This window comes from Coprinopsis cinerea (genome assembly GCF_000182895.1).
Source record: "Coprinopsis cinerea okayama7#130 chromosome 12 map unlocalized cont3.12, whole genome shotgun sequence".
NCBI lineage: Eukaryota > Fungi > Basidiomycota > Agaricomycetes > Agaricales > Psathyrellaceae > Coprinopsis > Coprinopsis cinerea.
The window spans coordinates 219,741-245,322 of NW_003307533.1; the positions used below are offsets into that span (position 1 = coordinate 219,741).

The 25,582-nt window shown below is 52.4% G+C and overlaps 6 protein-coding genes across 6 annotated transcripts; 4 read left to right on the forward strand and 2 right to left on the reverse strand.

Annotated features, from left to right (window-relative positions):
• Positions 1-351: 351 nt before the first annotated feature.
• CC1G_05806 (hypothetical protein) lies at positions 352-3,137 on the reverse strand (the record flags this gene model as incomplete). The annotated part of the gene is made up of 3 exons (XM_001834617.2): positions 352-1,779; positions 1,841-2,826; positions 2,936-3,137. 3 exons carry the CDS (start codon positions 3,135-3,137, stop codon positions 352-354), a joined length of 2,616 nt encoding a protein of 871 aa, XP_001834669.2.
• Positions 3,138-3,987: 850 nt separating this feature from the next.
• On the forward strand, positions 3,988-4,711 carry CC1G_15379 (hypothetical protein; the record flags this gene model as incomplete). Its single annotated transcript, XM_002910055.1, has 2 exons — positions 3,988-4,416; positions 4,466-4,711. 2 exons carry the CDS (start codon positions 3,988-3,990, stop codon positions 4,709-4,711), a joined length of 675 nt encoding a protein of 224 aa, XP_002910101.1.
• An 840-nt stretch (positions 4,712-5,551) lies between these two features.
• CC1G_05807 (hypothetical protein) lies at positions 5,552-6,914 on the reverse strand (the record flags this gene model as incomplete). The annotated part of the gene is made up of 4 exons (XM_001834618.2): positions 5,552-5,603; positions 5,673-5,991; positions 6,082-6,380; positions 6,445-6,914. 4 exons carry the CDS (start codon positions 6,912-6,914, stop codon positions 5,552-5,554), a joined length of 1,140 nt encoding a protein of 379 aa, XP_001834670.2.
• Positions 6,915-8,309: 1,395 nt separating this feature from the next.
• Positions 8,310-10,755, forward strand: CC1G_05809 (hypothetical protein; the record flags this gene model as incomplete). The annotated part of the gene is made up of 10 exons (XM_001834620.2): positions 8,310-8,406; positions 8,476-8,519; positions 8,585-8,761; positions 8,834-9,206; positions 9,281-9,505; positions 9,579-9,693; positions 9,741-9,922; positions 10,000-10,457; positions 10,534-10,712; positions 10,740-10,755. 10 exons carry the CDS (start codon positions 8,310-8,312, stop codon positions 10,753-10,755), a joined length of 1,866 nt encoding a protein of 621 aa, XP_001834672.2.
• A 7,629-nt stretch (positions 10,756-18,384) lies between these two features.
• On the forward strand, positions 18,385-20,373 carry CC1G_05812 (hypothetical protein; the record flags this gene model as incomplete). Its single annotated transcript, XM_001834623.2, has 7 exons — positions 18,385-18,640; positions 18,693-18,803; positions 18,860-18,981; positions 19,027-19,588; positions 19,646-19,849; positions 19,897-20,066; positions 20,118-20,373. 7 exons carry the CDS (start codon positions 18,385-18,387, stop codon positions 20,184-20,186), a joined length of 1,494 nt encoding a protein of 497 aa, XP_001834675.1. The 3' UTR covers positions 20,187-20,373.
• A 1,078-nt stretch (positions 20,374-21,451) lies between these two features.
• Positions 21,452-25,493, forward strand: CC1G_05813 (oxysterol-binding protein; the record flags this gene model as incomplete). Its single annotated transcript, XM_001834624.1, has 11 exons — positions 21,452-21,479; positions 21,538-21,591; positions 21,642-21,761; positions 21,812-22,036; positions 22,086-22,397; positions 22,445-22,588; positions 22,639-24,068; positions 24,130-24,157; positions 24,213-24,331; positions 24,385-24,735; positions 24,786-25,493. 11 exons carry the CDS (start codon positions 21,452-21,454, stop codon positions 25,491-25,493), a joined length of 3,519 nt encoding a protein of 1,172 aa, XP_001834676.1.
• Between the last annotated feature and the right edge of the window lie 89 nt (positions 25,494-25,582).

Consider the following 25,582-nt stretch of genomic DNA (forward strand, 5'->3'; position numbering starts at 1 on the left):
GTACTGATCTATGTATCTGGTGTAATGGGACCTGTGATCGAGCGAGAAGCATGGAATCCCGCGTCTCTGAAAGTATCTGGCTATTATCTTCTTTAGGCTTGCTTTCTTACGAATTCTCATGCTCATGAAACTGTTGAGTGCAGAGTGTTGCTCGCTTCCGGTGGGTGCTACTGAGCGTCCGGGATTCTCAATCACCTCTAGACAGACAAGAGACTATAGATACAAAGAAACACGAACATACATCGGAAGAACGAGGGCATTGTATCGTAAAAGTTCGTAACAGCCAGAGTACATAAACTAAATACAGTACGCAGACGTAAACACCAGACAATGACACAGGAGCACCATCATCTACCACCCCTCTCCAGGCCCTAACACAGCCTCCACCGCACTCCTCGCAAACTGCCTCATCTGCGGAACAGCGAACACACTCGAATCGAACGCATACTTCCTTCTCACCAAATCTATCGCACGCATCATACTCGCCACTCCAGGGTACGCACTGGCAGCCAGCTCCTGGCCCGAGCTCGCGCCATGTCCTACACTACTCCCACTACTCCGTACTCGCTGAAGCCTGTCCCCCAACGCGACCTCAGGCGCCTGCAACAGCAGATTATTAGTACCTCCCACCATGGTACTCGCACCCTCCGGCTCGGGCACCACATACGCCTGGAGGATGTACTTGGTGACATAGTGCACGTAGGCAGCGACGTACTCAGCCCTCGTCGACTCTTCGTACTCGCTCACGAGCCTCTCCCGATCCGTAAACGCCCCACACAGGATCGTGACAAACTCCATCCCCGCCATCCAAAACACGTCCTCATTGATCGTCTCGTCCAGTGCCAGAATCAGCGTTGCAGAGGTTGGGATTCCGGGGCTAGCGCCTGATTGTGATCCGGGCGTCCGCTCGTAAAACTCGAAAGGAAGAATGAGGAGCGGCTCTTTGCGCATGTGAGGATCCCATTGGATCTTGTCGTGTAGCGTCTCGTAAATGATATGTGCGGCGACGCCCCATATCTGGGCGCTCGAGAAGTAGAAAAGACCGATAGAGTCGTGGCGGCGTAATGCGATTTTGGCGTATACTCGGTGCTGGCAGTTCGTGACGCTGCCGGTGACTGGTGGGGGTGCGTTGGGTTCCGTTTCCTTCAATTCAGGAAGGGGGAGGGATTCGTCGACTTTTAGGCAGGCCTTCTCGTTGAGATTGACTGGGACGAATATTTCGTTTTCCAGCTTGTTGAGGGGGCTCTCAAGGCCATCGACGAGCTTGGACGAAGAACCAAAGGCCGCACTTTCAGACTGCGGTTCTGATGGTGATACCACTGTATCATAGGTGTCGTTTCGAGGGCGCTCCTTAACCCTCGACCCGGACGAGCTCGACGCAGTTGAAGGCTGGCGATGCAACGACACCTCCGAGCTAGGGAGAGGAATCAGCGCCTCCGGCCATACTTCCGACGTCCACTGATCTTCAACTTCCCGTACTTGCACGTCCGGCGAGAATCCGTTCTTTTCGTCCAGCCCAATCGAGTGGCTACACTGGGCACCTTGGAACTCAACGTCCGAGTCGGCGTCGGGAGCGTTGGTCCGCCTTTTTCTCTTGAACCTTGCGGGTACGGATTGGAGGTAGTCAAAGAGGCGTGTAAGCAGCTGCATCCAGGTACGCCGTTCAGGGAGCGGCACGACTTCGTTTTCGTAACCGGGGTTGTTGAGGGGTGTGACGTAGGCTTGGTTGGCCACGGTTATGATATACCCTTTCAGAAGATTTCCAAAGAAGAACGTTCCCTACACCCCACCCAAGATGAGTCCCTACACAGCAGAGACCTAGTAGATTTGAGACACTCACGATCAAGAACAGCACAACATACAAATGCGAAGATCTCGCACCAATATAAAACGCCAAAAACCCCGCCGCAATCGCGAGGAGGATAACAAGGGCCTGCCACGCCGGTATGACGGGGTTAATCGACACATGCTGTCCAACCGTCATCCTCCCAGGCGCCAAACTATTATTCGACACCCTCCGCCTCGCCAAATTCCCCGTGAACCACGTATTGTCCACGAGCATCCACGAATCCGCAAAGTTCCGCCTCGGGAGCTCGACGTACACCGACGTCCTTTGCCTTCCGAGCACCCACTGCGCGAGGAAGTGGCCTAAGGAGAGGACGGCTTGGCCACCGAGGAGCAGCGCCGACGCGCGCGCCTCCTGCCATCCCAATGGGTGTGTGGCGGCGAGGGTGAACCCGATGGGTACGATGGTGAAGAACGCGATGTAGGCGAAGATGATTAGGGAGTTTTGTTCGAGCGGCATGGAGGGTGTGAGCCAGTGCAGCTCGATCGCCCCTGCGCCCTTCGATATAAGCGCGTCCTCGCTCTCTTGGAAACGGACAAAGAGGTCTTTGGACCACGTCCCGTGTACCCCATCCCACGATTGCAGAATTAGCGCTCTAACGCGGGCCACAACTTCCCCCTGCTCCTTATACCCACCGGCATCTGAATCACCACACCTCCATTCCATCCTACCCGACAACGTGCTCATATGTATTGTATCAAGGAATTTCGCGAGTTCAGGAAAATCCAGTGCGCCCGAGTCTTCATCTCCTTTACTTTGTGACTCGGAGGAGACTGCAACAGAGAGGTCCCATCGCGCACGGATGACGGCGCTGGCAGCGATACCCGCGTTCCTCGTTTTATTGTGGCAGGTGAGCCCGCCGCGCTTGGAGAAGAGCGGGACGACGCCGTGCAGGCTCCCGCAGCCTAGTTCGGAGCAGGCATCGTAGATGTCGCTTTCGCCCGCCCCGAGGAGGTCTTTGATGGCGCCTAGGTTTGTTCCTGCGCGTCGAGGGGCGTCACATCAGATGTGGAAGGAAAGTTTAGAAGGGTTGGGCTCAGTCAGTCGAAATCGAATGGCAAGTAGAACGAGGACGGACAATGGACGCACCTTTGCACACCGTAGACATAACACCCAGCGCCCCAATCGGCGTCAGCGAGACCGCCAGGAGCTGCTTCTTGTTGCTAACATGGTTCGACAGGGACCGCGTCGCGTCCGCCCCGACGAGGGCAGCAAGAGGCGAGAACGAGGTGAAGGCTTCCGAGAAGAGCTGGCGCAGGTCGTCCTCGCCGATAAAATCCGCTGGGGCCATGATGCTTTTCAGATTTCAAATTTCAACGATGGGTATTACGAGCTACGAGAGCAGTGAGAGCGGGGGAGGGGGAGGGGAGGTATCATGGACAGTGTCGTGGCAGAACAGTGAAGTCACAAGGAAAGGGTATGGTTTTCATTAGAAAGTATTGGCTATGTAATTCCCTTGCGATGATCACCCTGTGATGGAAACTGTAAACTGGAATCATCTCGCTGGGTATACGGAACCTGTGCGGGAATGAATGTTGAATGAGGTGAGAGATAAGAAAGCTTGTGTGAAGTGTTGACGTGAGGGATGGAGCGTGCATCAGCAGACTAGCGCCTGTATGCCCTCGATAAGGGTTCGGGTGAGAGACCAGCGTCAAACCCACGGTGTTTCAGCCGGGCGCCCAACCTAATGACCGTCTCGCCAGGAGCACATCACTCTACACGTAGCACCTTGACATGATCGTGAGTTCCAACACCTTCAGGCGAGCTACTGCCAGTGAGGCCTCGGGAGTCTGAAGCTGCGTGGAATCGATAAGAAGTTTGGACCTGCCCCATTTGAGAATTTAAGCGCCCGTGACAACCATCGAGTCACACCTGTCGTCCGCGTCAGTTCGAATGTATTGCAATACATAGTCACGCACATAGCCATCAACGTTGCATCAAGCGTCACCGCGTCACCGTAGCATATCCTGGGCGGTCGGCCTCAGGCTGAGGCTGTCACCACCTTGACACCGACGTGTGACAACCACTTCCTGAGAACCTATTTAATACTTACTTAGTTGTAAAATTGTAAAACCGCCCGTGCCAGGCGCCTAATACCTAATTCAAATCCCCGAGTTGCGTCTTGAACGTGTTCGCTCTACATGAAAGCACACCGTGTCCGCTACTATGTACGGCTACCTCGGGGACACCTGGCTCGGGAGGCGTTTGAAGAGGCTATGGCACTGGACGCGATGGGGAAGGGCAACTGGGTAGCAGACTTGCGAGCTGTGATTTCGGAGCTGCCCTACTCGACGTCATTTCCGGACGCCCAGTCGGTGCGGGATGAGCAGATATGGTTGGATCTGACAAAGGACATCCGGACAGGGGCTGACAAATGGCTACACACGCTCCTCGAGGACAACGAACTGCTATACCTGCTACACGGGAGGAAGGAGCGAGTGGGATCGGGTGAAGTTAGAGTGGTGCGACGGTCTTTTGCGGGGGTACCTCAGAATCGGGAATCGAGACCACCGTGTGGCGCTCACCAAACTACTGGTCGCAAACCACACCCTTCGCTCGGTAACTGGTCGGTGGGCAGGCATACCACTAAACGAGCGGTGGTGCCGAATGTGTGGACAGGCGGAAGAGACACCCGAACACGTCCTATTGGAATGTCGTGGGGTCGCTGAGGTGATCACCCAGAGACAGAGGGTGCGACAGCTGCTAATGAACGTCTTGAAGCCAGACGATATGGAACGCATCCGAAGCGTGGGGAGCAGGGGCACCGACCAACTGCGCATTCTCATCAGCATCGACAAGGCCAGCGTGATAGTGGCACCCTTTGCGTACAAGGTCATGAAGACGGTTCGACAGGTAGCATCGTAACACACAAACTGCCGCATATATATATTCGAGTAAAATAGGAAGTATATGGGAGTATTTGTGACCCAAACACGGGAGAAATCGTGAATTAAAACTCCTCGGGTTGTCGGCTACTCTGGGATGGACATCGACTACCTACGGGCTGGCGACAGTCGCCCTTTGTCCCGACAACTTACTGGGCTGATGAGAGTTCTGGGAGTTCCTCTCTATTAGTCAGCCTGGGGGTTACGGTGCCCACGAGGCTGCTGGACCTTGGAAACACACACACACACACACCGGAAATGCTTACCCAAGAGTGTTATGTAATATATTTATGTAAGCCAGAACCCCTACGCCCGTGTACGAGCGCGAGCCCGCCGCTAGGCGGGCGCCAGCGAGTACACCGCGCCAGGAGGGCGAAGCCCGACCCTAACCACCGTACCCGTGCCTGCGGCACGGGCCAGCGAAGCTGGTTGTAGTGGAAAAGTAGCGCGTTGACAATACTAGTAACCCTGGCACTCCTGGATAGCGGCATGGTGTCATTCCCTCAACCCGACCTGGACCTAGGGAAACGAGGGTGAGTACCAATCGTCTGAACGAGGACGAAAAGTTGAAACGGAATTACTCGTATGTACTCACTTTTTCCACTTTCTAGCTCGTTGAGAATAAGTGCACAAGACAGGTGAAAATTAAATAAACCCTGTCGAATACAAAATAAAACGACGCAAATTGGCCTAGTAGGCACAAATGACAGATGAGAAGAAGATGATGTATAAAGTCTCATAATACTACCTCCAACTTTGTTAAGGAGCCCTCATGTCGTCCCTCAAACCCTCGTCCTCGTCGCAGCGATAGCGATCCAGTCTAATCGTATATCACATCCGAGAATTTAGTCCTATCGTACACCAAAATTTTCCTAGGTACCCAAAAATCAGAAATATGCTTCAGGATAGCAAAAGTACATCGAATCGGAAAGGGGGCGCACCTGCCACTGGTTGAGACGATGCATTTTGAAGCCCAGGATGGCAACTCGGGAGTCGAGGACGTTGGACTGATACCCGGTGAAGGGGTGGGAGGTTCAACAGGGTCGACGACGATGCTTTCATTCTCAGCTTCGACTCGGGTCCCACACACACCACGTGCATGATCACCACTGGCAGAGGTCGAAGTACAATCGGCAGAGCATGAACGCGGTACTACGTGCAGAGGGAAATTGGTCACGGTGTTCTCGGTGGGGAGTGTTTCCAATCGGTCAGATATGCGGTCTATTTCTGCCCGTTTGAAGAAGGTCCAAAGGCGATGTTCTGTATTCGAGTTTCGCGGTAGGTATGGATAAGTCAGTCAGTCAGATCTCGACATCCATGAAGTTATTGAGTAGAAGTAAATGGACATACCGTGTTGGGCGCATGATAAATAATGAGTCTGACCATCCAGTTTGCGGAATCCCACCACTTTGACGTTCTCCCACTGGCGGACTGGGGGTGGGTTGGTGGCGTAGCCGAGTACGACCCTTCCTCCCAACACCCCTCTCTCCACGTCGAACCCAACTTGTCCCTTCCGAACTTGCTTCTGCTTCTGCGACGGTGCATCATGAAGATCATCCTTGGAGGGAGATGGTTTGGAAGCAAAGACGGAGCGGATTATATGCCCCAGCTCGTGAAGAAGACAGACGTGGAGAAAGAAGGTGAGTAAGCTAAATGAGAAGTTGGTTAGTACAATCTATGGCTTCGACTTAAAAGCTGAAGGATAAAACGCACGGTCTGTAGCTGGGATCATCGTATGGTGGTGACTCGGAGTTCCCGCCTGTAAGGGCGCGGTTGAGGGCGATGTAAAGGGCGACGTCGACAAAGATTGTATGCCTAATCTGTCGTCTATCTTGAAGAATTTCCGATTGGAATGGGGTCTCGTCGCCATCGGGGTTCTTATTAATATCAGAGTGGACGTCGCCGACGAACTTGATAACCGGGAAGTGCAGCATCAAGTACTCTCTGATCTCTCGGGAACGACGATCCACCAGATCCCAATCATCACCTTCATCATCGTTATCGAAGGAAACCAGTGTGAGTTCGCGCAGGACACTGGCGGTGAATATTAAGGTGGCGGCGAGGGTGTAGAAGAGGTTGTAGAGGGGATGGGGTTCGGTGAGTGTGATGGGCGCTTGTGTTGGGTTTTCGTGGACGATGACTGAGATTGGGATAACTGGAGGGGCGGGAATAAAGGGAGACATTGTGGTTTGCGGGTAGTTGGTTAGAGATCAAGGAAGAGGTCGGTGTTGGTTGTAGATGTCGGGTTACTCAGGATTGTCTCAGCCAGAGGCTCTACCTATGATGCAATGATCGAACACATTGAATCTTCGCTCCAATTTGAATGGGTAACTGGGAGCCCAACGCGTACGAAACCCACTGGGCTAGTACAGCACCAGGTGTGTTGCCGATGACAGAAACGACGAGGCTAACTTTCGTCCCGCGTTCAGATAGCGGGAGGTGGCCTATGACCACAACCAGGAATGCCCATCTAACATGTCACTTTGACAAGGTAAGCGTGCCATATAGCTAGGACTTTCGCGACTTCAACTGACCTATTCCATTTATACCCCAACCAGGCCATCATCCCCTTGTGCGATTTCGGTCAAGATCATGACCCCTCCCCTCGGACCCTGGTTTCGAAACGAAGGCCATAGATTAGGATTTTGGGAATCGGTGGGCTGGCTTGTGCGGGTTTTCGAGGTCACGCGGTTCTATGAGTTTTAGGGCTGGGCGATGTGCTCCAGACATCCAGTAGGTCAACAACGGAGACTAACGCGCTGTTGCGGTACGTTGACCCGATTCGTTGTTTGTCTATGTTATCATGAGAGGACCTTGCCGTTAGCGCTGGCTCGGAGTCTTCTTGTCTTCTCCCATCACCTCCTAGTCTGTTACGTGTTTCTCTCTGAATCCTTACCTTGCAAATTCAACTGGAATGGCTATGCGAGGGATCTCCTTAGCCCTAGAGTTCATCACCACTTTCAGCCATCATTTCAGAATTCCTGACAGTGACGATCTCGAAAAGGACGCCTTTGTACGTTGCATCCAGTCCGAGTGTTCGTATCAAAGTGATGCTGAATAGATGTCCTGCCGTCATATGGCATTCCTCGCTCTGCGATATGGCCCATGAAGGCGAGCCTCGATGACTTAATTCAGAGACGCCAAACTATCGGCAGAATTATCTGCATTTCTGCAGAAAGGCGGAGTAAACATGTCGATGACATTCAGTCAAGCGCTTCTTCGAAAGATAGCAATCTGTGCACGCTGACGACTTTCATCAATCCTCTGTCGATTTGCCTACCAACCAGCACAGGACGCCCACCGGGCGCGTGTGGACATTGATATTGAGCTCAATTGACCCCGTTGCCAACATAGCAGCAACGCGGCAACGACCAGTATAAAGTTCTCGAGATCAAGTTCTGGGTTTATTCAGTTTCGTCATTTCCCCCAGCTTTCCCTTCATCGTTCGTTCTTCTTGACGCCAGGCCCTCAGCGCCGCGTCTCTTTTTTTCTCTTCGTTCGCTCGTTCGATCGTTCCAGTCCATTCTTTTTCGACCCAGGCAGGTCATCAACGAGGCTCAGGCTAATTCGAAGCTGCAATGGCTTTTTCTACTTTCGTTTTTCTGACACTCCTTGGATCCGCTTATGCGGCCAATGATTGGAGCAAGCCGTGCCTGTCTGGAGAGTGTTTTTATGGTGCGTACATATCACCTCTCCAATTCCATCTTTCACTATACCTGACCCCTGCGTCTTCTATTCCATCAGATTTGCCCTCGTCTGATAACGGTCCTTCTGGTACTTTAAAGATTGTCAGTGTTCATCACCCCAACTAGAAAAATCTTCGTTACTAATACTAAACTTATGCGTCTCGTAGTGGGGTCCGTCGGACTCCATCTCTGATATTACAACTGCTGCTGGCTGGGAGATCATCGAATGCAAGAAGGACGCGCTTTCTCAGGATATCCGTCTTGTCTGCACTGGTGACGCCAAATGCGCGCATCTTTACAAGAGTATCGGCGCGGTAGGCAAGATCGTTCGATTGCCTGAAAGCGTGCGTTTTTAAACATTCTCTCTTCGAATCTACATAGCACCTTTTCTGACAGTTAGATGCTACGTGACACAGTGCGGATCCAACGCCTTTGCACACGTTTCTCGAGCTTGGGTTCCAGAAGACCAGTCGATTCCGGAGCACATCTCGAAACGTCTGGTGCGGCGGAATGGTGTACAGCCAGAGGTTAAAGCTCTACACCTCGATACCGATTTCGGTGCCCTCGACACGGCGAGAATTGGGACTGTATACTTTGCGTTGACTGGTGCTAATGTCCCTGGTGCTAAAGACGTCGTGGACTTCCCTTCTGCGAGGTCGAAGCGGAACATCTTTAAGAAAGCCAAGAATTTTGTGAAGAATGCTGCCAGCAAGGTCAAGGAGACCACTACCAAGGTCGTCGACACGGTCAAGGAGACTACGAACAAGGTCGTCGACGCCGTCGTGGATAGTAAGTTGGAGGAGCATCACTAAGTTCCCCACATTCAAGTCCAAGTTCTAAATTCCGGTCTCTTCTCTTTGCAGAAGTCGAAGATGTCAACACGGTTGAAGTGGACGAATCGACGACCCTCCCACCTCTCACACTCGACAAGACGTTCACCCTTGTGGACCAGCAGCTGACCTGCCCACCGCTTGACGGTCGCTTGAAGATTGACGTTGATGCGAAGGCGAGGGCTGTTGCCACCATCGGCGTTGCGGCGGAGGGAACCATCGTTCCACCGAGGATTACTGATTTTGCTGTGATTACCAGTGCGTTTTTTTTTTTTGTTTCATTGGGATGGTGCGGTGGGTAGATGCTGACGGATGGGTGTTGTACTTGTAGCGCTGGACGGCCAGATCGATGGTGCGGTTGATCTTTCGGCTGGTCTCACTGGATCGATCGATTCTGGGAAGATCAAGCTTGTCGAGCTGGGTATTCCAGGACTCGATTTCCCTGGGTGGGTTAACCTGTTGGAAGTCCTTTCGCATGCATATCTGACTCTAGGTTTAGAATCCTCACTATTGGACCCACCTTCCGAGTCGATGCTCAGGCTAATGCCCAACTCGACCTTAGCGCTGACGTTCAGGTTGGCATTAGCTACACTCTGAACAAGGCCACGCTTGTCTTCCCCTCCGATAGCAAGAAGGCTCAGGCGCAAGGCGGAGCGTTCAAGATTGGTGATACTCGTTCGTACTCCCACTCCTACTACTGGTGCTGTATCTGAACTCTGACCTCTGACATAATATTCTACGCACCCATTTAGCCCTCAAGCTCTCTGTAGTTCCATCCGTCAAAGCCACCGGCACAGTCGAAGCCCACCTCATCCCCAGCCTCAATCTCGGCATTTCGGCGCTTGGAGGGGTAGCGGATGCGAGGGTCTTTGTGGAGCTCGACGCTTCGGCTGCGATGAAGCTCGAGTTGGAGGGTCGTGCTGAGGCTGGTGTTACCGTCAACCGAGCTCCGGCTCAGCAACAACAGCCCCGTGCCATCGAAGCTCCTCCCGCGAAACGCGAAGTCGCCATCCGGGGATCCAATGCCCTCGGAAACGCGTACTTTGCCCGCCAGTTGTCCACCCAGACGAACGTCAGTGGAGGGTTTGGAGGCTGTTTTGAGATTTTGGCTGGGTTGGATGTTAATGCTGGCGCTGATGCGGAGTTTTTTGGGTTGTTTGATGCTGGAACTAAGGTGCCCTTGTTCAATAGGGACTTTGAGTTGTTCAAGGTACGTGGTGCATTACTAGTGTGTTTTGGCCGACGGGATTTGGCTGACTCCGAGGATTGTCGTTGTGAATATACAGAGGTGCTTTGGAAACCAGGCGCGGATTCAGAGGCGGGTAGTTGGTCGGTATGCTCGTGTTGTTGTCGCCCGCTCGTCTGTTGAGGGTGGGAGGTTAGAGAGGAGGTTGGAGTGCCCGGCTGGTGTGGAGCAGGAGGTGGCGCCTGAGCCGCTTGTGGATGAGGTCGTGCCCGCTGCTCAGTGAGTTCTTTCACTAATTATTATGAGGGGATATGGAATTTGATTACGGCTTCAGGATTAAAGCGCTTGCCTAGTTTTGCCCCGTGGGCTCAAGTTGTGATACCCCAGTACCGCATATTCTGTAGTTGTAATATGATACCGTTTCGCTCGTTCGAAGGTCGTCGAAAGTACAAGGAAGTTGAAAATACACAACGGAGGCGCTAGTCTTCTTTATCTACCATCTCAGGAGGTGTAACGCCCCTCACCTCTCCCGTCGCAAGCTCCCTCCTCCCCTCCCTCAAAACCTCCTCTCCCTCCTTCACTCTCCCACCCCCATCCCTCCTCCTAAGCTCCCCCATCCACGCCTTAAACACCCTATTCGTTCCATGTAGACTATCCAACAGCCCCGTCGGGCCGTAATTCTCGGTATAGAAAAAGTGATGCCAGTCGTGCTGGAGGGCGTTGTTGTTGAAGGGGAGGTTGTAGCCGCTGTGGCTGGAGAGGGTGGCGAGCTCGAGGGAGGAGAAGAACATTATCATTAGAGACCAGTGTGCCTTTAGGAGGGAGATCCCGAGGATTATGGGGAGGATGTTGGAGAAGAGGTGTTCGGTTAGGGTGCAGTAGGTTGAGGCGAAGGCGACTGGGGCTACGAATTCTGAAAGGGATTTATGAGTCGGTTGTTGAGGGGGGATGGGATGGGAGAGTGGGGCTTACCGTGATGCATTTTGTGGAAGCGCTTGTAGAAGATGGGAGCATGCAGGGTACGGTGGACGTAGAAGAATCCGATTTCTTCGCATGCGAGGCAGAAGATGTAGGTCCAGATTGTTTCGAGGGTTCCGGGTAGTGGGAAGCCGGTTGGGAGAGGGCTTATATACGCGTTTAGGATGCTTAATGGGAGCGCTACGAGGAGCTGCGACGCAAAGTAGATCAGTGAATATCCTGGGAGAACAGCATACATAATAATCAAAGCATATGCCCACCTGGTTCCTCGCAACGACCCACATAATCTTCTTATAATCCCCCCACGAAACATGCTGTGCGGGCTGGATCTTATACTGGTGCAAAAACCTGGGCTGGAAGAGGTCGCCCACCAAGAAGACCAACCCCCCAACCCAGTAGACGATGGAGGTTACGCCGAAGGACCAGTAGGCGTTGATTTGGAAGGGGGTGTAGTGGTGGTTTAGCCAGGAGTAGAAGTGCGTGCCGAGGGGGCTTTGGTTGAAGAGGGAGGTGAAGAGGATGATGAGGAGGATGGGTGTTAGGGGGCGCAGACCGGTGTTGAGCCGTGTTGAGATGTGTTCGGCCCATTTGTAGCCCTTGGGGTTGAGGCGGTTGGGAGGCGTGTCGGTGGACTTCAAGCCCATTGTCTTTGCGGTGTAGCCTGGGGTGAGGGAGGATGTGGTTGGGAAGAATGGATGTTATCCGGCGAGGAGTGACTGTGACATCGTTGTGTTGTGGTCTGAGCACGGGTGGGTCACTGGGTGCTCAGGTGGACAGGCGAATGACAGACCCGGGAGCAGTTGCTCACCGGGAAGGGAGCCCCACGGAGCCCCTGTACGTACTTCCAACCGACTCCGGTCCCGACCTTTTACATGCATAAGAGGAAGTAGTGCAAGCTCCGAGGCTGGAGCGGGTACACGCCAGGCATCCCGCCCTAGGGCAGTTCACCAGCAAGAGCGGCGCCCTGGGGGTCATCCGAAGGTCCCACTATGAGCCATGCCCCCCGGGATCCTCCCTGTGGGTTCCCGGTCGTTCCCCGTAGTTTCCTTGGCCCTCCCTGATCGTTCCCTGGGGAGCAGGGAACAGGCAGGGGATAGGGAAGGAAACTACGGGGAGGATCCTGGGAGAGAATTCCCGGGTGGTATGAAGGACTCGCATCCCCGGATAGGGAACATTCAATTCCCTGTCCGAGGTCAGTAGACTTGAAGTGGCCAGGTGTAGCACTTACAATCGGTTTCAATAGCGCTTAAAACTGCTCTCGCGTGTTCCTAGAGGTTCAACCGTGTTGTATAGGCACTATGGAAGCTACGGTTAGTCATTGCACTCGGGTATGTTCGTCCTAAGCTCGTTTCTATCGCATATGCCCCACTCCTTATTCCATGGGTCCGGAATCCTGGCTATCAGACTTTTGATGTTTGTGATGTCGGTGACGTCCGTTCCTTGCGCCTTCTTGTAGAAATGAATATTGAGTTTTGTTGAAATGCTCCCTGTGACATGACACTTGTTAATGACACCCAAGACGACTGTCTTTGGTTCGAATAGCTCGGGGATCCCATCTACTGCCGGAATCGAAATCGCGAGAAGGTAGGTCAATTGACCATAGAAGATCTGCTTCGTGAACTTGGCTGGCTTATTCTTGAAGCGCGCATTCATATCGACATCCAGTTCATACTAACGAAGTCATCAGAATGCGTAACATCGCTGAGACGAGAGCTGTCTACGCACCCGAATAAAAGTCGCATCGCGTCGGTCGTCGGTGTCTGAAGCCTTCACTAACTCATATGAAAGCATAGTGTCCCCGCCTTCGAGCCGCTTCAACTTTCCCCATTGCTCCACCATTGCGTGGTCGAGGATGAACAAAGCATCGTTGATAGTAATACCACCTTCGTCTGCTGGGTTGTCAGGAGAAAACCGCGTGACAAGAGCTGCAGCCACCGCCTTCTTGAGGCCACGAACTGAGGCTAGATCAAATGGTTTACGGGGATTTACAAGCCTGTATTTTGAATCTAAAGAAGCGGCAAAGAGAATAAATCACGCGAAGCGGACGCCGGGATTTTGGTGACTCACATTGCTTGTGGCTCGGGTTTGGAATCATGTAATCTGTCTTTTTCTTGGGGATTTTGAGCGTGATTCGGTCTTCCAGGTTATGAAGAGTTGTCAGGTACGAAAGCTGGGCATGCCCAAGTACCTGGTAGTCGAGATTGGCGAATGGAAAGCGACGGCTTTTGATGGTGCGTGCCAGCTTCCCGCAGAAGCGTTCCATTGGGAAAGCCCAATACACCCATGGTGGTCCCATCTTCTCGATCCCATCCGCAATGTGAAGGAGGCTATGAATTGTTAATGGGCACGCTGAAAGCCGTTCGCCTTGATACTGGTAGAAGAGCCTACAGGCAAGATTAGCCAGAGAGACAACCACATAAACACCAATGGACGTACTTCTCATATGTCCGAACCCATTCAATAAAGCCAGCCCTAATCTCGTTGATATCCTCTCGTGAAATCGTGAACTTGAGGCAGAGGTTGATGAGCTCAACCAGCTGGAGATAGTGGGCATAGAACTTGCGCTCGGGGAAGGCATTTCGAAGGTAAATGGGCCCATTCCACAGCGCCCAAGTGCTGTACATGTCAGCGGTCACGCCTTTTCGGTCTTCGGAGAGGTTGCGAGGTCGAGCAGCGAATGCTGAAGGGATGGTGTCTCCGGATTTTGTCGTGGCCTCACCAATAGCCTCCCACACCTTCTTCTCAATGCGATAACCTTCACCGTCGTGTTTCAAATCCTTGAAATCGCCCGCAAGAAAGCTGATGTAGTTTTTCAGGGTGTTTTCGTAGCCAAGGTGCATGAAGTCGAGAGGGAAGGAATCGGGGAAGGAGAGGGATGGGACATGCGCAAGGATAGGAATACCTTTGATACCACACCCTTTCGAAAGTTCTTCCGCCTCCGCTTGGGTGCGCGCCTGTTGAACTGCTTTGCCTTGAGCAAGGAATTGGTCGTGCGTTCGGAGAGGAAGTTTGGTGGGATCGTAGTTGACTGTCCCATCAGCAGCGGGGGGGAATCCGCGTGGTCGCCGTAATGGAACATAGTATGTGGTCGTTCCTGGTTTGAGGACGCCTTCGATCTCGCACATGCGACAGGGGAAAACACCATTGTGCCCTTTCATCGACATCATCATGGCAACAGCAGGCATATCTCCCGACCCAAACATCGGATATGCCTTCAGAAGGAAGGACTCTTTTTTGATGGAATGGTACGCCTCTACTCCCACAGCGAGCTCAAAGAATTCCTCCACCAAAGGGTACAAGAACGAGTCAAAGTCCTTCGGCTTTTGGGGACCAGGGATGACACCGACGCAAATGAGATTCTCCATGTGAAAGCGGATGTCGGAGGGGAGATTGAGGTTGTAGAGGAGGATGGGCCAGCAGGTTTGTGTCCGCTTTTTAAAGGGCGCAAAGCCGTCGGTCGCAATACCAAGGGCGATGTCGGTGGCTTCCTCAAAGAACTTGTGGCCCAGCTCCTCCCCGCAGAGTGTGACCTTGGTTTTTACCAGGTTCTTGTAACGCTCTCCATCGTAGTAGTCCTCAATGTCGTCATCAGGGTTGTCGCGTCGGCTTTCCTGGTGTCGATGATTCATGAGCTTGGCCATCTCGGGATTAGCGTACAGTGCCTTGAGTCGGTCTGGGACAGGGATATATTTGAAGGTCTTCCGAGGATTGTTATTGGCGTTGTATCGGGCCTCCTGGCAGTAGGGACAGGATTCGAGATTCGCGTAAACTCCAATATATGCTATGCAAGAGTTGACGCAGCAGTCGTAGACGACAGGGGTGAATGTGAGAAGGTTGATATGCCGGCGAGCCTTCTTCCATTTGGGGATCCCATACTCTGGACAGAGAAAGCCGAGGTCGTCAAAAGCCCTATCGGTGATGTTGTGCTTTAGCTTGTAGGAATAGGCTCTCAGAAGCGCCTCATCCTGCTCTGAAAGATCTAGGACTGTCGTTCGGTTAGTTGCTGCTTGAGATGTGCAAATGTAACTGAGTACTCACGGTGTTCCGAGATCATCTTCTCAAATTTCTCGTTTGAGGTGCGCAAAGGGACCCCATCCTCGTCCACAATTGGGCGTGCTCCATATCCTTCAGGTTCGCCTTCAGTACCATCCTCCCACTGATCTTCATTGGAATTGCATGCCGCCTCCTCTTCTCCATCGCCATAAATGAACCCATCATCAGAGCCAACACCTTCCTCCTCCTCCTCCTCCTCCTCCTCAACGTAGTCCTCAACCCAGGCGCTTCGGAAATTCCGTTCAGTCTGCCACGACTCCAATGGACTCATAACTGATGGGTTCGACGGGCCAGCCAGAGGCGACGATGGTGTGTGCTGGGAGGTGTTTTGTTGTGGTGATCTCATGAGAGCATCGCTATCATGTAATTGTGGTTGTGGTGAGAACTGCGGTGGATGCTGGTTCGTTACTGGGGTGAGCCGCTCCTTTAACGCCTTAAACGCTACAGCTGTTGCCCTTCCAGCCTCTGCAGCCCGTCGCTTCAAAACCTTTGCCACTTTAGCCAGAAACGGAGGGTCCTGAGCACGTAGATGACGTCCTTCAGTTTTGGCTGTAACCATTCTTCTACAGCCACAGGAACATCGTGTCTTTGGGGGAGGTGCTTTTGCTTTTGATTTAACGGGTTTAGCAGTTGAGCGAGATGTCCGAGCCATAGAAAAAAAGCTTTGAGGGTATAGTTGATGTTGTAGAGCAACAAGGCATGCGCAGAAAGACGTGTCTGACCCGACGCGGTGGCGTGATGTGCTTTACAAATTAGGCAGTCACCAATTCCAAAGCTACATATATATTCAATTTCAGGGTGCAAGGAGTAATACATAATTCAAGGTACGAGACAACTGAACGAAAAGGGAAAGAAATACAAAGAGAGAGAGACAGAGAGAGATAATTTATCCAGGGTGTCGCTCGTTTAAAAGTTCGGGCATGAAGCAAGCGAGAAACTAATTATACTCGAGAAGACCTCGCAAGGAATTAGCGTGGTCTTCCAACACACCTGCCATTCCCTTGAGAGTCTTTATTTCAAGCTCCAGTAGTTGAAGGCGCATTGGGACGTAGCTGTCAACAGGCTGCATGACCAACGAAGTTGACAATGTGTTGATGGGAATTGGTGTTGGGCGGCCAGTGATAGGATGCTCCAGCGCACGTCGTTTGTTGGGAGGGAGCTCGAAGCCTGTATCAACATGAGGGGCTGGGGCGTTAGCTGATGGACCAGCGGTGAGACCACCATCGGACATGGGCTCGGCCTCCTAAGAATCCCAAGGGGTTAGTATAAAGAGAAAAGTCTTCTGGTCTGAACGTACCATCAAGGGTGGCGGGGCTTCGTCCAAATGTTCAGGCTCAGGGTTATCGCTCGGAAATAGTCCAAAGTTCTAAAGTAGAGTGAGAGGTTTCTCAGTAAGTCTAAAGCATGATATTTCTGAACGGAAACGTACCAGAAAAACTTCCTTTCCCTTTCCGTTGGCATCCTTCCAATGTGGCGGGGTTTGGGGTGGATTTTCTCGCCAGTGTTGGCGCCATACCTCTGGGATGCAGGTAAGAAATGACTGTTCTTGCGATTCAGCTTGAAGCGAGCTTGGCGATAGATGAGGTGGATTGGGCGGGGAAACTGGCATTGGCAATATAGCCTCGGGCTTTGCTGGGCTTGACAACGTCGGCCTGGGGGTTGGGTGTGAATGACGCTGCATGTGGGTGAGAACAAAGCGTTTGGAAAAGTGTCGCTACTACGCACCATGCTAGACGTGATGCGCACTTTCTCCCTGCGCTCCAGGAGCTCCGTATAAGTTATGTCCTTGAAACCCCACAATTCTTCGGCGGTCAGCGAGCGATACGACTTGCGGGGTTCTGCAGGGCTGATGGTGGGCTGAACATTGGATTTAGGCCGTGTTGACATGACTGCAGGGGTCGGCTCGATGGTGAAGGATGAAGGCGAGGATTGGGCGGGAAGCACTGGGAGTTCTCAACGGCATTCAAACCCAGCTACAACCCCGCAACTTTGGTAAGCCATGACTTGTGGATGATACTATCGGATATCCTTCAAAGCCTGGTTAGTGCTTGAGCGTTCGTAATTTAATCATTATGAACAACAGCACCAGTACACATTGGTGCAAGATTACACGCCTTTGGACGATGCCAGACAGGAGGAAGACCGTGGTGGAGCTATTAAAGGACGAAAACCTCATGTGAGCGCTTGGAGGGAAAAGCAGAGGGATGAGTTTTACAAAATAGATTCACGTACGTTGTACAAGCTGCACCTGTATCTCCACGCAACCAGAGGCAATATCCGAGCATAAACTGCGCTATCAAGCGCCTAGGGAGCGACATCAGTGCTGTGGTTCTGTATGCTGACGGGTACGACATATGTCGGCTCTCTGTGACTTCTGGGCTGCTCTGAATGCGATAAGGCAGTTGTTGAATGCTTCCCATTGGCAAAGCAACCTCGAGTGATGGATGGGCAAGAGACGAACTTTGGGAATGAAGGGGAGCGCTCTGGAGCGTAAAATTAGGAGGGAAGGCGGCGTCAGGCAGATAACAGTGTTCTGTGTCGATTCTGAGCAGCTGACAGCAATGTTCAGCACTTAGAGGAGGCTAGATAAGCGTTGAAGACGTTGGGAGGGAGAAAGGCATGCGTGGGAATGTTTCTTCAGGTTTCGAAGTGCTTATGTGCGTGGAGGCCACACCCTATGAGGTCCGTCGTATTCTAATGAAAGGTAACCATTAAGACAGGTAGTGCAGACACCAACCAGCATTTTTATGCAAAGAAAGTGAATGCCATGATGATACGTGAAGGCCGGACCAGACAACGCGGTTTGGCTCGATTTGTCTTCCACCGAACCAAATATGTCATCGACTGCTGACCGCACCGGTCCTTCAAGCTGACTCTGGACTCTGTTACCTTTTCCCCGCCACACCACACCGTCCCTGTGATGTCGTCCAAGTCTCGTCCCCGCCCAACGCCTATCGCTGTTTCAGCAAACGCCCCGCCAGTCCCAAAGCTCTCAAAACAAGCAGCAGCCAGGGTTTCTCGTGAGGTGGTATCAAAGCTTTCACTCTCAGCGTCCACCTCCTCGTCATCGACTTCGTCCTCTCAAGGTGCAAACGTACCGCCTTTGCCATCGCTCAAGAGAAAACTAGCTCCTGTCGTGAACACACCAGCTGCAGGTTCTAGCTCGCGTTCCACAGGTAAGTTCTCTCCATTTTGTTTCCATATTTGCTCATGTTGCTGGTGCTCTAGTTGCAAACAAAAAATCGCCCAATGGCATTGACAACGGTATGGATGAGGCTGAACGGACCTCTTACCTTCAGCGGATCCGAGAACTCGAGCAATGGAAAGAACAGCGACTAGGTACGTGATGTCGAGCATGTATGTTGTGACTGCACGCTAACTCATACCAGCCGTAGATGCCAAGGCCAATATTAAGGCTATTGAGCGTCCTTCTGGTCCTGCACGACGTAAATGGGATATTGGAGAAGCAATGGGTCTTCCCAAGGGGAGTGACGACCCGCTATACCGCAGCATGAATGTGAGTGTGATTCTCGTGCTTGGGCAATTACTCATTTTGTTTTAGAGAAAGCTTCTCGCCTTGCAGATCAAGTATGAGATTCCGCGAGGTGCTTCTTTGGCGAGGGGTGCATACGTTCAGCAGGTAGCGGACATTTTCACCGATATGCGTGACACTTTTCCCTATCTTTGCGAGGAGCGATTCCGTGATGGTTGGCCAATCTACGACATGCTCCAATTGAAATTGCAGGACCAACGCCAGTATGATCTCCAGCGGGACCGCCGCCTAGCAGCTCAGAGACGTCGAAGGGAGAACACCAGGGCTGCTTTAGCGAAGAGGAAGGAGAAGAAGGATCGTAAGCGGGAGGCAAAAAGGCAAGCATCTCCTCCCTCTTCTGCCAGTAGTAGCTCGGACTCGGACGACTCTCAGCTGGCAGTTCCATCAACGCCAATGGAAGACAGTACAGTGGTCACTCCCTCCACTTCCGTACCGGAAACGGATACCACTCCCGCACGAGAACAGGATAAGGCTGCAACTAACCACGAAGGGGGAAAGGACGATGAGGGTCATGCGTTTCTGCTATCGATTCTTGCGCAAATTGGTCCTGTCCTGGGCTTACATTTCCTTGGTATGTGTCGCTTTTTCTCCGTGTTTTATCTACTGACAAGCCGATTCTATGCCATAGATATGGTTCCGGACAGTAACATCAACTTCACGTACTCGACCTGGCCAAAATACGACGATGATTCCAAGGAGTTCTGGGAGCAGAGGGATGATGAGATTCACGAACAGCTATCGGATGCGAGCCTTACCTCTGATCCAAGATGGTGGCTTCAGGTTGTGAGTGAGCGGATTGTTGACGACGAAGATTTCGAAGCTTTTTGGCCTGGTAAGTATTTGACTATCACATGAATGAGATTCTGACGTCCTCCATAGTTTTCTATACCCAATTCTTGGAACTTGACGCCGACCCTCGTGACAACAGCAGCCCCGACTCTCCTGGCTCAGACGTCGACTCGCCCCTGGATCTTGGTGAGCTCTCTGATGTTCCCCCAAATCCATCCCCAAAGCCAAAGAAAGATCGCAAAGGAAAGGGTAAAGCGACGGTGAGTGCGCTGCGGAATACGCCGTGCGCTTCTACTGACAATAGAGCTTAGGACGTGAAGGTGGAAAAGCTTGTTCTACCCTCTCGACAGAACCCTGCGCGCACCTCCAAGCGCGCGTAAATTCTGATACAATACATTCATTACTCCTTTCATTCATTTTTCCGACTTCATACCATTCATTGATTTGTCCCAGTTTCATTTGCCTTTGTTTCCCTTCTATTGATCTGTCTAGACCTCTCGACACTGTCTAATGTACGCATATAAGCACATAATCAATACAGTATGGCTGTTCTCAATGGCTACATTTCACTATGCTCTCTAATGTGATCCGGGAATCCGAGTGGATTCCTTGCTTGGGGTGCGGAATCCCCCCACAGAACCCCAGGAAGTTCCTATATGTCAGCCATGGAACCACTATATTAGATTCCCATTGAAAATGGAGGAGAATCCCTGCTTGAACCGAGGAATGTTCAACAGGAATACGGACAAATTGAGCGGGAACCTCCCTGCTCGTTCCTTGACCCTGAATCCTTGTTTGTTCCTGATCTTTGATAGGGAACACCGCGGAACATCCCTGTCCAATCCCTGCCTCAACCCGGGAGCTTCCCCGCCAGAAAGAGGGAATGTCGCCAGGGATCAGGCAGGGAGCGGACAGGGAGGTTCCCGGCGGGTTGGGTCCATAGTGTCCGGAAGTTGTATATCGCCGGGAAAGCAATGGAGACGATCTTCGCATTTTTGAGGATAGTGAGACATTGGGGGAGTTTGCTTGCTGAGGTGTATGGCGCGGATGAAATAGATCAGCGCATCTTAGATCATCTTTTAAGCGCCCGTCAACGCGGGAAATTAAACTTGTGTAAATGGTGGAATGATTGGTATCATGATCAGGCAAGCTGTAAGTGCGTCATCTCAATTTTTCATTGCCCTCAGCGCCAATTGGCGGATCTGATAAATGGATGTGCCAATTGGTTTCAAGCCACGTCCAGGATTGGTGGACTTCGACTATCAGGCGACTCATTTCGCTTAAGCCAAGCTGATCAACTGAAGCTGCTACGAAGGAGTAGAATGAGGATTATTCTATATCCATTCACGTCCTTTTAGTACATCCTTCGGCAAATGGTAAGTCTCTTCTAAGCTCCATTCAACTTGAAAATGTCCACGTTGCAATTGGACGAACAGCAGGGTTCGAAGGATAGGGGCGACCGTGGCGGTGTATCTCCACGTGATCCTCATCAATTCTGGGGAAACCCCGAATCCCAGCCGAACGCCAATTGCCCCGCCCTCAACAATCGTTTCTCTCTTCATCCACGACCACGACAGCAGCGGCGACGACCACAACGACGACACCGAAGACGACGACGACGCCGAAAACGTAGCCGTCGACAACGATGTCGGAATCTGTCTCAGAAACGTCCCGTATGTCGTTCTCGAACGTTCACTCTAAGTCCTCACTGACGAGATGCGCCCAAACCAGAACCTGTGGCTGAACAATTATACCATGTCAAGCTGCTCTCAGCGTTGAGAAGCGGTAAGTCATTGATTAAGTCAGTGCAGGACTTGTCTGACCACGAAATCCAGGCGAACCAGCTGCGATTCATTCACTTTTAACCGAAATTGGGAAAGACAGGCGTAAATCGGTCGATGGGGACATCGATACAGGCGCTGCAGCTCTACATCTGGCGGTCAGATGTGCATCCAGTATGTACGAAATCATTCGATGTGAATTCATTGCTGATTTCAATTGTTAGAGGAGACAATCGCGCTCTTGCTGGCACATAGAGCCATATCTCCCAATGGCGTTCACCCACCTGGGTCCGGAACTACACCGTTGCATCTCGCAGCCTCCTTGGGGAGACTAGATGCCGTCAATCTCCTCCTCGAACAAGAAAACATCGACGACAGCTTGCGAGACAGCAACGGAAAGACCTGCAGAGATGTGGCTAGGAATAAAGAGATTGTTCGGGCAATTGACGGTGAGTTTGAGCTTCCAAAGCCAACTGATTTCATCTTACAAAGTTTCAGACTCCCGTTCGTTCCTCAATGCGAGCTATCGATCGTTGTTGCACAGTTATATCCTTTCTCCACCCAACGACCCGCCGTCACAAGCTCTCATTGATCTCCTCGAGTCTCCCCGCGTCAAATTCGTAGATTTGTCTTATCTCGACAACGACAGTGGGTTCTCATTGCTGCATGAGGCAGCTAAGAGGAAGGATCTCCGGCTCATTGAACTGGCTGTGCGAGCTGGAGCCGACGTGTTCCTGAGAGACCGAAGAGGGAAAATGGCACACGAAGCTGCTGGGAAGGACGATCGAGTCAAGGTCTTCTTGCGTCAATGTGAGTCTGTAGTCGAATTATTAGTATGATGACTAACGTCGATCTAGTCGCGAACCACGACAAGACACTCATCCAAAGCAAAGCCCCTCCAACCGAAGCTCCTTCTCTTAGGGGATATCTGAACAAGTATGCCAACGTCGCGAAAGGATACAACACTCGTTGGTTTGTCCTCAAGAACGGTGTGCTTTCATGTGCGTTATCCGAGTCGCATTAAGGGTCCTAGACTCACATCCCCCTGCAGACTATCGGCATCAAGAAGACGAAACAGTGGCTAGCCGCGGGTCGATATCCATGAGGAACGCTGTCCTCAAGGTATCTGAAAAGACAAGGTTCGAGATTTCAACGGTGGGCTACTATGGAGGAACCGCCCAAAAATGGTACCTCAAGGCAAACCATCCCGTGGAGGCCCACAGATGGACGCAAGCCATCAACCAGAGTATCGAATGGGTTCGACAAGAAGCCGCTTCGTCTATCGATGAGCGTCGGAGACCCAGCGGAGAGAGTGACTCAAGCGGTGTTCGTTCCACCCCGTCCGTTCATTCGCACAACCCCGTCCCTCCAACCATGAAGAAATCCTTGCGTTCGCGGCTAAAGGATTCGATATCACTTACCGGGTCCAGCTCCAACGTTGATCTCAACGACCACAACGGCCCCAACCTAGCGCAGAATGAGGAGTCGGCGGTGAAGGATGACGAAGATGAAGACGAGGGCTCGTCCTCATCGCAGTCTGAGCGATCGGGGTCACCTCCCCACGAGAACTTCGAGCTCCACGGCAATGCCACCGTTGCCCAATTAGAGATCACCTCCCAACTTCTCGCCAAACACCTTGATGCGATTACCCCACATGACGAAGCCCACCTTGCTCTTAAACAATCACTCTCCTCGGTCCACGACATGCTTAACGAATATATCCAAATGGCGCGGGAGAGGGATGAATATTGGAGGAAGCAGCTGAAGAAGGAGAAGAAGAGGCAGAGCTTCTGGGAGGAGAGTCTCGCGACCGTGGTTCGAGAGGGTGAAAATCTTGAGCGGGAGCTCAGGGCACGGAGCAAGAGGAGAGGGAGCCGCACGTTCGGACCACTCGATACAGTCAAGTCACCCACTCGACCCGCTGCACTCAGTCTGGCCAAGCAGCCGTCTCCTGTCAACGAACAGACACCACCGGCGACCCCAGCAAAGGAAACCTCTACAACGTCCCCTACCACGGCCGTGCCCCCTGCCATCCCGCCGACCGCTGCGACACCCAGTTTCCCCGGTGATATCAAGACCCCTTCGCGAAGAGATACCATCGTGCCCAATGTTCCTCCACCTACATCTATAACCAGCGCTCCTTCCGATTCATCGGCCACGGAGCCTGCCTCTGAACCTCCTATCGATATAGACACCGACGAGGAAGACGAGTTCTTCGACGCCATCGAATCGAATAACCTGCCCAACCTTGTGGTGCCTGAAGGCCTTACAAGCCCTACGGTCTCGCAGGTTAATCTTCCGATTCCCTCGATTGAGCCGTATGCGGGCTACACCCGTTTCCGCGAGAGGTTGAGGCTGAACGCGGATGAGAGGCCGAGCATCAGTTTGTGGGCGGTGTTGAAGGGCAGTATTGGTAAAGATCTTACCAAGATTAGTTTGCCTGTGTTCTTTAACGAGCCTACGAGCATGTTGCAGCGGATGGTGAGTGTTGTGATGTTTCTTTTTGCTTGCGGTTGGTAGTGCTGACTCCCTGCTCTCTTAGGCTGAGGATATGGAGTTCTCAGAGTGCTGTGCGTTGTCTATCATGTTGCGAGATGATGTGCGCTTACTGACTGTTACTCTTAGTGGATATTGCTGCTACCGAGAAAGATCCCCTTCGACGAATCGCCTACGTTGCCGCATTCGCCATGTCCAACTATTCGTCTACGCTCGGTCGTATCGCCAAACCTTTCAACCCCATGCTGGTTTGTGATGTCATCTCCCTCGATCTCCTTGCGCTTTTTGACACGCCTTTCAGAGCGAGACGTTCGAATACGTGCGGCTGGATCGAAAATATCGCTACGTCTCTGAGCAAGTGAGCCACCACCCACCGATTTCAGCGTGCTGGGCGGAGTCTCCTCTGTGGCACTACTATGGCGAGGTCGACGCTCAGAACAAGTTCTTGGGCAAGTCGTTCGAAGTTAGACCCACTGGCATCGCCCATGCGGATCTCCTGCTCCCCGAGGAGCAGTACCCACACTACCCCAAGGCGACTGGGCCAGGCGAGAAGGGCAAGGTTGTAGAGCATTATAGCTGGAAGAAGGTCACGACGAGCATCTCGGGATTCATCCTTGGTTCTCCTACCATTGATCATTACGGTGACCTAGTGGTATGTGACAAGTTTAATTGAAGGCGTTGGGATGCTGACATATTTTCTAGGTGACGAATCACCGTACGGGAGACCAGTGCATTCTCACCTTCAAGCCGAGAGGCTGGAGAGCCAAAGACTCTTACGAGATCTCTGGGCAAGTTATCTCCTCCAAGGGCAGGGTCGCGTACGAAATCGCGGGACGATGGACGTCGCAGCTCATCATGAAGCAAGTGGGTGTTGGTGGCGCCACGCTCCACCCCGACCTCACCGTGGCCGGGCCCAACTCACCGTCCGCTTCACCCGAGTACATCCTCCTCTGGCGAAACTCGGAGAAGCCCACTGGCAGCCCGTTCAACCTCACGCCGTTCGCGATTACTTTGAACCACTGCCCCCTCGACACGCTCAAGCCGTTCCTCTGCCCCACGGACTGCAGGCTGCGTGTGGACCAGCGTGCTTTCGAGCTTGGGTTGTACGAGTTGGCGAATAAGCTGAAGCATGAGCAGGAGGAGAAGCAGCGCGCGATCCGGAGGGCGAGGGAGGCGGGGCAGATGGAGCCTCACAAGCCGCGGTGGTTCATCGCTGAGACGGAGCCTGATACGGGGGAGAGGGTGTGGAACCCGTACCGAGCGGAGGATAATACGGTGGAGTATTGGAAGGAGAGGGAGAAGGTTTGGGCGCAGGGAGGGAATGCGCCTTGGAAGGATGTGGATGATATTTTCATTGAGGAGCCGAGTGAGATTACGAGGCTTATGGAGCAGGAGCAGGAGACGTCGTAGAGACCTTTGTTCAACACGGGGTTGTGTCGTGTATGTATATGTACATTCTTTTTTCTGTTGTCTTTCTTTTGTTTTTTATTTTCATTCAG